Below are 12,155 nucleotides of genomic sequence, written 5' to 3' on the forward strand. Positions count from 1 at the left end.
CCATATTTCTTCTGGCCATCTGCAACAATTAGCAAGTCAAGCATGATGATGCATGCTTGTACCAAGTACCCTCAGCTACTTGGAAACCTAAGACTGGAGGGTCACTTGAACCCAGAATGCAGACTAGGCTGAACAACAAAGTAAGATGCCTGTGTCAGAATAAAATAATATAAATACTCAGATTATAAGCCTAAAAATAAAACTAGCTACAATAAACCTCTAAAAGAAAATATGAGAAAAATCTTTGGGAGTTTGAGTTATTCAAAGACTTCTCAGAAGGCTGGTCTAATTTTATATGCCTATAACCTCAGCTCCTAAAGTAACCGAGGCAAGAGGATTACAAATTGAGGACCTGCCTTGGCTACACAGTAATAAGTTCAAGGCAAACCTGGGGAGCTTAGTGATACCCTCTCTCAAGATGACAAGTACAAAGAGAACTGGGGGTAGGGATATAGCTCAGTTGTGGAATAAACGCTGCTTAGCGCACATATGACTTCAATCCCTGAAAGAAAAAGATAAGACAGATAAATGCCTGGCTACATAATTCTCTCCTTTTAAGAAAGTAGAAGCACTCAGGAGTCAGGGACAGGAGGATCTCTGCCTGGTATACAGAGCGAGTTCCAGAACAAGCTACAAAGAGAAACCCTGTCTCAAAAAATAAAAGAGGGGGAGAGGGGTAGGATTAAAGAGCAGAACCAGAAACCATAGGAAAGTTATAGTCCTTAGTCTCACAGAAGTTTAAAATGTCAATGGAGGCTAGACAGTGGACCCAGTGATAAGAGCCCTGGCTATTCTTCCCAATTGCTCTACTCAGGTTCAGTTCCCAATAACCACATGGCAGATCACAGCCATCTGTAACTCTAGTTCCAAGAGATCAGATACCTTCTTCTGGCATTAGTGGACACCAGTGTACAGACATGCATGCAGACAATGTAGCCGTACACACAAAATAAAATTTATAAAAGTAAATGTCATTAAGTTTTACTTTCTCTTAATAATTGGTGGAACATGAATAGTTGTATGTACGAATCCTGTGGATATAACTACAGTGAAGTACATTGTTTAGAAAAAACATATATTCTAACACCAATATAAAAAAATCTTAAAAGCAGCAACGTTACATATGTCATCTTATGTGTATGTGATTTTTAAAAAATGGTTTTTCAGACCAATGGCGTAGCATACATGAATTACAGTAGAATGGTTGACCAGCAGATCCACAATAAGCAAAATTCTTTAAGGTAAATGTAGAGTAATTAACATCATTTTAATGGGCCTTAAACTAAAAATCTATTCATAGGTTCGATTTTGTTGTCTTTTATAGTGCTACTATTTTTTAAAGTGCCATATATTCATTTTAAAGCTAACAGAGTCTGGCATGGTGGTATATGCCTATAATTCCAGCAGTTGGGAAGTGGATAGAAGCAGGAGAATCAAAGCCTCAGCTAATAAAACCCTATCTCAAAAAAAAAAAAAAAAAAGTACTGGGAACATGAGTAGTGCTTGCCCAGTCTCCATGAGGTCCTGAATTTAGCCCCAGGACTGTCAATAAATAATATTGTAAATAAATAAATCTTGGGTTATTAAAAGTCTGATGAACAGGACTGTAAAGATGACTCCAGAAGTTTAGAGTACTTACTGTTCTCGCAGAGAGGATCTGGGTTCAGTTCCCAGTACCCTTCTGCCTTATGACATCAGTTACAGAGGACTTGATTCTCAACTTTTGGCCTCTTCGGGAACCCACTTGACATGCCGATGGTTTTGATGTATATATGCAAGCAAGCACATATATTGCGGGGCGCATCCTGACCAGCAGGAATGAACGCCACCAAAAACGAGAATTCCTTCCCTGGTCACATCTTTATTCGGAGCCCTTTGATTGAGGAAAATTGGGGGAAGGGAAGATAGAGCAGGGACGAGAGAAAGCTTAGAGAGAGAGCGTTGGGCCCCGAGGCAGCTGCTTTTAAACGGTGGAGAGGCTTGAACGCTGTCCTGATTGGTTAATGCCATTCTGCTGGTCTGAGCATGTGCAAGCAAGGGTGCAGGCAAGGGTGCTCAGCCCCACATGGCTAAGCCAGGTATACCTCCAAACTGCAGGACCAACCTGTGCCTCCAGGTGGCTCCCAACAATATATACTTAACATTTAAATGTTTTTAAAAGCTAATCTACAATTAAGATTATCTTTGCTATTCGTGTGGTTTTTTAACATATAATAATGCCACTCTTCTATCAAATGTCTATTGTGTGTTTCCTGGCATTTTTAGAAAGCTTTCAGATTTTCCTTATACTAAGATGATAATTTTATTGCTCAATTCTTTTGAAAGTAAAAAAAGTTACTATTAATTACTCTTGGGCATAAATGCGACCTAAGAATAGACAGAACATAAATTCAACTGCTTGTAAGGTAGTCTGTCATCTGGTTTCTACTTATTCAACCTGTTTATGCCTGTACTTAGGTATGACAGCCTATTCCTATATTGTCCGTAAAGCATACCTCAAAATTTTAATTCCTTTAAGCTGTTTTTGTATTATTCCAAGATTAGTTGTATATTTTGATTTGTTGATTTGTTGATACCAGAGGGTACAACCAGTAGTACAGCATGTTCTTAGTATGTTCTGGAAGATGGATTTAATCACTCAGCACTAAAAGTAAAAATAAAATGAAACAAGGTAGATGCTTGCTTCTCTAAAAGGGGTGTGTGTGTGTGTGTGTGTGTGTGTGTGTGTGTGTGTGTTACCTTCTCTTGCTAGCTAAGTTGTGAACATCTTTTTTGCACCTTAACATATGGTTAAACCAATTGTCGTATTATAGTTTTGGTGCTTATTCATCTTTTAATTTAATCAGGAATGTATTTGTGTTCAAGCTCTTCTGTCTAGCAAAAAGCTGAGGTCCTTAATAAACAAAATTCAAAATTCCCAAGTATTCAGATACTGTTTACTAACCTTTTGTTTTGGTATTTTAGTGGTTACTATGGAATATCACTTAGGTATTGTCCAAGTGGCTACTATTCTATATTCTATATCATTTATAAATTTATAGATCGGATGGTTTATATATTTGTAATTTATTGCCTTTTCTCATGCTTTGCTTTGCCTTTTGTTGTTTTTCTTTTTCTCTAAACTTTTGTTGTTGTTTTTGGTTTTTGGCTTTCGAGACAGGGTTTTTCTGTAGCTTTTGGAGCCTGTCCTGATACTCCGTAGACCAGGTTTGTTGACTGAGGTTGAATGGCCAGTCCCACAGCCATTCAGCCCCAAAGAAACACACCGGGGTCTACATTAATTATAAACTGGTTGGCCTATTATCTCAGGCTTTATATAATACTTTTAACTTATATTAGCCCATTATTCTTGTCTGTGTTAGCCATGTGGCTTGGTACGTTTCATCAATGAGGCATTCTCATATTGCTTTTTCTGTGTCTGGGTGGCGACTGTAAACTGACCTTTTCTTTTCCCAGAATTCTGTTCTCATTGCCCTGCCTCCACCTCCTTCTGCTCCTGGCCAATCAGCATTTTATTAAAAATAATACTAATGACAGGATAAAAGACCATTGTCCCACAGCACAGGTTGGCCTCAAACTCACAGAGATCCGCCTATGTCTGCCTCCCGAGTGCTTAGGATTAAAGGCATTTCACACAATTGCTCATCTTTATACTATTAAAACCGATACATAAGCCTAAAAATTATACATAGTAATGAAGTAATATCTTCTTGTGTGTCTCTTTTTTCAAGATCATAGCAGAACTTGTTCATTGAGTCTTTTGAGCGAATCACTTTGATGTTTTAGATGTAGGTTATAGTGTATTTAGAGAGAAAAGGCTAGTAGTTCATTTGAACTCCTTAAGCATGGACCTGGAATTATGTATTGTCAATTACTAGTTGTATATTCTTTCCAAAGTATACCCAACCTCCTTTTCAATAGTAGTTTATAAAGAGATTACAAAATGAATATATTTGCAGTGAACTTACTATTGATATTTTTCCTCACCCCATCCTTTTATTGAGTGGAACTTTGTACTGTAGTATTCCGTACTTCTGATTGTCTTTTTAAATTTATAGAATCATGTGCTCATTGTGCTAGCAGCATACTACATTGCATACTTTTCTCACTATTAAAGGGCAAATAGAACTTTAAGTATTGCTCCACTTCTCTGAATTATTAATTTTTATCTCATGATTTATATGCTTATGCTTCCTGTAACATTTCTTTAAGAAAAAGATGTTACTACAGATTTTATTCTTTGTCAAATTTGTTAATTTTTTTCATTTATTAGATAGTGATACTGACTTTATGTTGACTTACACATTTTAATATGCGTGTAGATTTTCATTTAGTTACCACTACAATCATAATATAAAAGTGTCACCATCACAGAAAATTGCATCCTACTGTCCCTTTACTTTGTCACCCACATACAGCTTCTGGGCACCATCAGTCTGTTTTCCATTACTATAATTTTGTCATTTTGAAATTCAAAAATGTAGCCATGCAGTATGGAATCCTTTAGGACATACATGTTTCAGTAAACATGATGTCGACAGTGAAAATAAGGGCTCAGCCATTAATCTAAATGGTTGTGTGAACCAATAGTTGCTTCATGTTTACTGCTGATTAATATTATACTGTTTGGATTTCTCATGATTTGTTATATCCATTAACCATTTGAAAGATGTTTGAGTTATTTCCAGATTTTAACTGTCACAGTTAATGCAGTTAGGAGGATTTTTGTGAACATAGTTTTCATTTCTATAAAATAAACGTCAGTGAATACAATTTCTAGGTTTTGTAATGTGTTTCACCTTATTTTCTGCCTAGCTGTTTTCAGTGGCTGACTACTTTACTGTCCTTAATGTATGAGAGATCCAGTGTTCTGCATTTTACCCACATTTGATCATGTTGATAATCTGTACTTTAGATATCCTTCTTGGTATTAGTAGTGTTTCCCCTTACCTTTACCATAGGATTTATTTTCCTAATGCTACTGATCTTAAACATTTTCTCATTATCATTTTGACAGCTATATTATTATTAATTCATATTCAAGAATTCTTTTTAAAGATGTCACTGTTGTGTACAATTTTCAGAATTTTAAACATGCTCTACACATACAGAGATTAAGAGAGTTATAATGTGCATGAGTGTTGTACTTAATTATTTTCATTGCTGTTCTTCTGTTTTGTTTCATTTTGTTTTGTTCGAGACAGGGTTTCTCTATGTAGCCCTGACTTTCCTGGAAATCACTCTATTGACCAGACTAGCCTCAAACTCAGAGATGCACTTACTTCTCCCTCCTGAGAGCCAGGGTTAAAGGCATGTGCCACCACCTCCTGGTTTATTCTGTATTCTTTTTTTTTAATTTATTAAAATTTTCTGCCTACTCCCTTCCTCCCATTTCCCTCCCACTCTTCCCACTCCCTCCCCCACTTCCCTCTCCAGTCCTAAGAACAGTCAGGGTGCCCTGCCCTGTGGGAAGCCTAAGGTCCTCCCCCTTCCATCCAGGTATAGGAAGGTGAGCATCCAAACAGACTAGACTCCCACAAAACCAGTCCATACAGTAGAATCAAAACCCAGTGCCATTGTCCTTGATTTCTCAGTCAGCCCTCATTGTCAGCCACATTCAGAGAGTCCCGTTTGATCACATTCTCCATCAGTCCCAGTCCAGCTGGCCTTGGTGAGTTCCCATTAGATCAGCCCCACTATCTTAGTGGGTGGACTCACCACTCACGATCCTGACTTCCTTGCTCATGTTCTCCCTCCTTCTGCTCTTCATTTGGACCTTCAGGCTTCACTTCCTACCTATGCAAATTAATTTTTTCTATTTAAGTAGTCTGAAAGCTTGTCCCCTTGTCCTAGTTTATTTTTAAGAGATGTGGTATCAAAACAAACTTGGGAAACTAGCCTATAACCCCAGTGTTTTGGGGGTATAGGCAGGAGGATCAAAAATTCAAGGTTATCTATCATCCTTGGCTACATAGCAAAATGTAATTCATCCTGATTTACATGAGAACCTTTCTTTAAAAACAAAACAAAAAACCTATCATGATGTGTAGGAAACTGAGTGATTCTCACTTACTCGATTTGCTAATGAGAAATTTAAAAGCCATAATTACCATTATGAAATTAAGAAAATGCTTTATTAGCAATTTTTTCCTTTGGTTGTTTTTGTTTTTTCCCGAAACAGGGTTTCTCTGTATAACTTTGGCTGTACCAGAAGTCACTCTGTAGACTAGACTGTCCTCGAATTCACAGAGATCTGCCTGCCTCTGACTCCCAAGTGCTGGGATTAAAGGCATGCACCACCACTGCCCAGCCAAAATCCCATTTTTTTAAAACAGTTTTAATACTGGGAGTATCTGTCACTCCAGAACTGTAGAATACATTTTGTAGAATACATAGTGTGTCATTAGCTCCCAGTCATTCAGAGAGAGCATTCCTGGGCTTCAGTATTTGTCAAGTATATGGTTGAGAGAAGATACTGAAGGCATTCCTGCTTAATTTACCTAAAAATATTTGTTACAAATTAGTGTTTTCTTCTTAAGAAGAGCACTGCTTTGTGCAAATATAAGAACAGAGGAGAAAACTGAAAGAAAATCTTTAATACTTATTTGAAGTTTCTTTTTCCATCAAGATAATGTTGACGAAGAAAAGAGAAAATTGAGGCACATAGAAAAAAACCTTTCATTTGTTTAGTTTTTGTTTTTTTTTTTTTTATTGCTGATCCTACTTCATCTTTGCTCCACAGACATCATATCACTGGATAAATTACTTCTAAACAAGTTAATACAATGTTTTTGTATGGAAGATAAAATACCAAAATGACTATTTAGTTACGTGGGTTATCTATATTGTTATAGTATGGTTATATAATTATAACACTGACCAAGCAAAATGTCTCTCAGTCAGTGACAGCTAGCTTTTTATTGTAAAACAATGTAGTAGAATTTTTTTAAAGTAAACTTTTGAAGAACACCAATATGTGGAACATTAAAATGAAAAAGCTGTTTGGAATCTGGCTTTCCACATACCCACCACCAAGAAGCTTCTGTGAGACTCTCAAAAAATATTTTGAGAAGCTGCTGGTGTGAATAGTAATAGGAAAAGAATTTATGTTTGTGTGGATTCAGATAGATGATATAAATAAAATAAAGCAATTCTTGAACATTGCCTATTTCTATATCTCCATTTTCTACTAATTACTATTGGTTTGAATATCTGGTTATAATAATTTAACAGTTCATCTTTTTTAAATTAAATAGTTTAATTTGCTTGCTTACTCAAACCCAGGTCTTTGTGTACTCAGCCAACTCTGTGGCACTAAGTCAGCAGCATGGCATCTTACCTCAAGGAAAGTATGTCAGTCTTTCTTTTCCTTCCACAAACCTTCTCACAAGTATACTTGATAATAATTAGGTTGGAATTTACTCAGAAGTATCTCAGGACTACCAGGTATTTTATCAGGGAACTTGCATATACCAGATGGTTTTATGCACTAATGCTTTTGTGTTGACAGTATTGTAGGAATCCTTTTTCTGCATTTTAACATAAATCATTTTTTTTTTTTTTAGTAAAGCCATGGCATGGTCTCTTTAGTGATTTCATCAAAAGCAACAACACTTGTTCCTCTTAATTCTTATAAGTTATTTTGAGTTTCCATGTAGGCTTATAATGATACCCTTTGCTTATGTAATCTGAAACCTAGTACTGTAAAATTAGCAGGACTTCATTTACTCACTTAGTTTCTCTAACCTTCTACTTGATTTTTCTTTGACGTTGTTGTCAACATGTAATTTGTTTTATGGTACTAAAGTTTATTGTGTGTCAATACAAATACTAACTAAATTTAGTGGGTAAAATATTGAAATAATATTATACACATAATTGCAATAAAGGTATACTATGTACTTAAACTAAAATGTAATTTAAAAAAAAAAACCTGTTTCTTGCTGGCAGTGGAACTCATATGTGTAAGAGCCTGTGTTTAATGCTCAAATGGGGTGTGGGTCTGCCCCAATGGAACTTTATATATATTATGATTTTTGATTGGTTTTACTTCCTTGAATTTTATCACCTCAAGACCAAAGACTTGAACAAGATATTTCATGAAACGGGAAACTCAGATCCTGATATAAAAAGAAAAGGTGGGGGTAACTTAAGTAGAATTAGGCATGGATTGGTTGCTTTATTAGTTGTTTGGTTGATTGGTAACAGCCTCACTATGTAGTTCAAGCTGGTTTAGAACTTTCTATTCCGTGCAGGTTGTTCTGGAACCCCTACTTGCTAGATACAGATATGGACCACTATGCCTGAACGTCCTTAGTAACTTTTAAAAGTGTTAAGCGGTTCTGAACACTAAAATCTCTGAAAAACATGTACATAGTGTACCAAAAGATATATATGAGATAACTAATACTAATTATTCATAATGACTTAAAACTCAACATATAAAAGTATATCAGTAACAGAATAATTGGGGGTATATTCTAAATACTTTACAGTACTAAAATTTAATAATTTAGAGATACAGCAGATAATGTATAAATTCTAACTTAAATGAAAATGAAAACAAATCAAAGTAATACATGTTACATTATTTTGTTTATATATTGCTCATAGCCAGTCATAGTAATTTTTGAGGATGCAGAGTAAATAATGGAAAAATAGCTGTTATCATGTAAGTTGGGGGGTCACTGTTAATTTTAGAAGAAGAAAGAAATGATGCTGGCATGGACACTAACAATGTTCTTTGATGACATAAAGTGGTGGCTACCATATGTATTTTTGCTTTACTTTGGTTCATTAAGCATAAAGTTTTGTTTATGCAATTTTGATATGAGTATATCTTGCTTTAAAATAAGATAATTAAATTTGGATAAAATAGTTTCATCAATTTCTTTTAACAGCAAAATATTCGTGGCAGCACATTTTTGCTTAAAGTGGCATTATCTATCTGCCTTTATATTCTCAAATTTTGTTTTTTCTTTATTTTCTGAGTTGTTGGTTTGTGATTTTTAACCAATCCTAATGCTATAAAAATTTAGATTTAAAACTTTATTATGAAATGAAACCTATAAAGTATTATTTACATAGTACTGTGCAAACAAATTGTCTCTTATTTGAATTTTTTAATTAAAATTTTGATTTTCATTTGACACAGATAGTCGTACAGGCACTTCAGTGTTCCCATTACTCGATTCTTTGGCAGCTGGTGAAAATTACTGACGGTTCCCCTTCCAAAGTAAGTAAGAACTTCTGTAGGCAGAAGGTTTTATGAAAATAACCATACTAAACTCATTTAATATCTTATAAGTTGCATAAATTATTATATTTGTTAATGATAGTTTAATGTTAATCAGTTTTTGTTTTATGGGTGTGTATTAGTCTTCTACTAGTAGATACAAATCATATGTTTTCACATGTGTACACATATTTAAATAATACACAAAATGAAAATATTTTTAAGAAACAACAGCACTATTTCTTTTATATTTAAAAGGAGACAGAATGGTGCTAGAATCCAAAAGTCTTTCAGACAAAATAATATGAGAAAAAGGGGAACAGTGAGTCAGAGAATACACAGTTTTTGATTTTGGGACAGTGTACCCGACATAAGCTAAAAATAACTTAATAATCCTAGATCCCTACTCATATGAAACTAAATAGAAAACACAGGATAGAAAATTAAGTACAGCAATATTCTATTTTAATAGTGAACTTTGACTTTTTTAAGAGGAAAATAAAATACTAAAGTCCCCTCATATTGATGGTCACTTCTTAAGTCTAATATCTCTCCAATAAACTCAACATTCTGAAAAGATAGCTCTGATTCAGTGATAGATAGAAATAAAAAGGACACCAGCACCATTCATACTGAGGTCTTAAAACAACAATAACCCCCCCCCCCAAAAAAAGCCTATCTTAAAATTTGTCATTTGTTAAAGGGAAGAATGTCTCTGATTGGACTTAGAACCATGAACTAGTTTTCACAAAGAATCCTATTTCAGTGGTAAAAGTCATATTCAGGTTTTAAGAGTTCTGTGGTGATTTCCCCGAACACCTAACAGTCAAATCTCAATCTTCTGAAAGCACATGGCTTAAAGATGTTTTTAGCAAACACAATTTTAGAACAAAAAGACAAAAACTAAATCTGTCTGACATAAGATTTTCAAATGAAGGAGATTTGAACATATAAATGAAAGGCAAATGTTTAAAGAACAAAATAAAATTAGTAAGATATACATTTATCCTCATCATAAGATCTTAATAGTAGTTACCCTTAGGAAATAGAATTTATATGGAAGCAGGCATAAGAGAAGATTTACATTATACTTTTTGTAATGCTGTTTGAGTGATTGTTGTTGATATTTTACATAATTTTATCACACAAAAAATAATTTGGAGGTTGGAGAGATGCCTCGGTAGTTAAGAGCACTTGCTACTTTTCAGAGGGCTTGAGTTTGTTTCCCATCACATATGTCATACACATCACAATCATATATAATTCCAGCTCCAGGAGATCTCTGAGATATTTGGAACTGCCCTCTGTATACACACACATACATACTTACACCTACATATAATTCTTTTTTTAAAAAAAATAGTTTTTCAACTCTTAGAACAAAAGCATTGTAGTTCTTCATTGTAATCTCTGATTTCAGTTCATCTTACAACATGCAATTGTTGAACTGGTCTGAATCCTTGAAAAATGTTTAAATTGTCCAGTGTTGTATTTGCTATACTGACATGCTGTTGTTAAGTGTACTGTTAGAACTCTAAAGAGACTTAAATCTTTTAATTAAATCTATTCAATTTAGATGAAGCAACAGTTGTTGCTGCCTTATGATAAGTCACATGAGAATAAAAAGCTCTAATCTTCAAGATTATCCTGTATAGTAGGCCTTATCTAAATCCCATTCTACATCGATAGAACCACTGTCACAGAGACTGAGCCTTTCCTAAAATCACAGAGTTAGAGCATAATCCATTCTAATCTCAACCTAGTATTTTGTTATTACTCTTTACTTTCTTATATTAAGTTTTTACTATAACAGTTTTGTGGTTTTTATTTTCACAAAATTTTCCATGAACATATTAGTCAACTCCTCAAAGATCACAAATTGGTAATGTTTGTTGATTACTTATAGACTAGGTATGGCACATCACTAGGATTGTTCATCATTCTATATACCTAAGGATATAAGTAAGAAGTTAATATTTTATATATCTCATTTGTAGTATTACTTGAAATATGCAGAAGACATAGTAGCAATGCAGTTAAATACTCTCTTTTTTCCTTTTCTTTCTTAAAGTGTATATATTGATAAAGTTGTAAATGTCTATTGTGTTTCTGGAGAGATGGCTTAGCAGTTAAGAGCACTTGCTGTCCTTGCAGAAGACCTACTTCTTTTCCCAGCATCTACATGGCAGCGCACAGCCATCTTTAACTCCAGTACCCAGTGCCCTCTTGTGGTAGAGTGTACATGTAGTATACACATGTATTATACACACATGGATGCAATCAAAACAATCATATACATAATATTCAAATAAATCAGGGTTTTTTTTATTTGTAAATGTTAACTCAGTATTTTAGTGTTGTCATTTAGAAACCATCTCAATCCATTACATGAAGAATGTTTGTTTTTTGAAAAATGAATGCTATAATAGACTAGATTATTTGACTAGTAGTAAGGAAACGGGGCAGCTGACCACTGTTTGTTTCCCTGTTCATTAATTGTTTACAGAAACTTATTTAAAATCTCTAAAAGAGTTCATAAATAATAAATTCTTTTTATTTGTTTTGGCTTTAATATATTTCTTTGATTTATGCCAGGTATTACCAGCTGTGGATAACCACTGTAGATGTTTTGATATTTCTCTTTTAGTACTTTTAAAAATATTTTTTTAACCATGTTGGTGAGAGGCTGTTTGTTAGTTCGTTCCTGGCTGCCCTGGCCCAAAATAGTCACACAGAAACTGTATTATTTAACAATACTGCTTGGCCAATGATTTAAGTATATTGCTAGCTACCTCTTATATCTTTGGTTAACCCATTTCTATTAATCTGTGTATCGCCATGTGGCTGTGACTTATTGGCAAGGTTCCAGAGCATCTGTCTCTGGTGGAGGCTACATGGCTTCTCCCTGACTCTGCCTACT

The 12,155-nt window shown here is 34.5% G+C and overlaps 1 protein-coding gene across 3 annotated transcripts in view; it reads left to right on the plus strand.

Moving 5' to 3' along the window:
* The window catches only part of Stag1 (STAG1 cohesin complex component), a 329,217-nt gene that overhangs the window by 276,706 nt on the left and 40,356 nt on the right, over positions 1-12,155 (plus strand). For all 3 annotated transcript variants that reach the window (XM_085689622.2, XM_085689621.2, XM_085689623.2), the window contains one exon: positions 9,155-9,235. In XM_085689622.2, coding sequence (XP_085545748.2) covers positions 9,155-9,235 — 81 coding nt within the window. The remainder of the gene's footprint in view (positions 1-9,154; positions 9,236-12,155) is intronic.

Source organism: Myodes glareolus, chromosome 4, assembly GCF_982192425.1.
Source record: "Myodes glareolus chromosome 4, mMyoGla1.1, whole genome shotgun sequence".
Lineage (NCBI taxonomy): Eukaryota > Metazoa > Chordata > Mammalia > Rodentia > Cricetidae > Myodes > Myodes glareolus.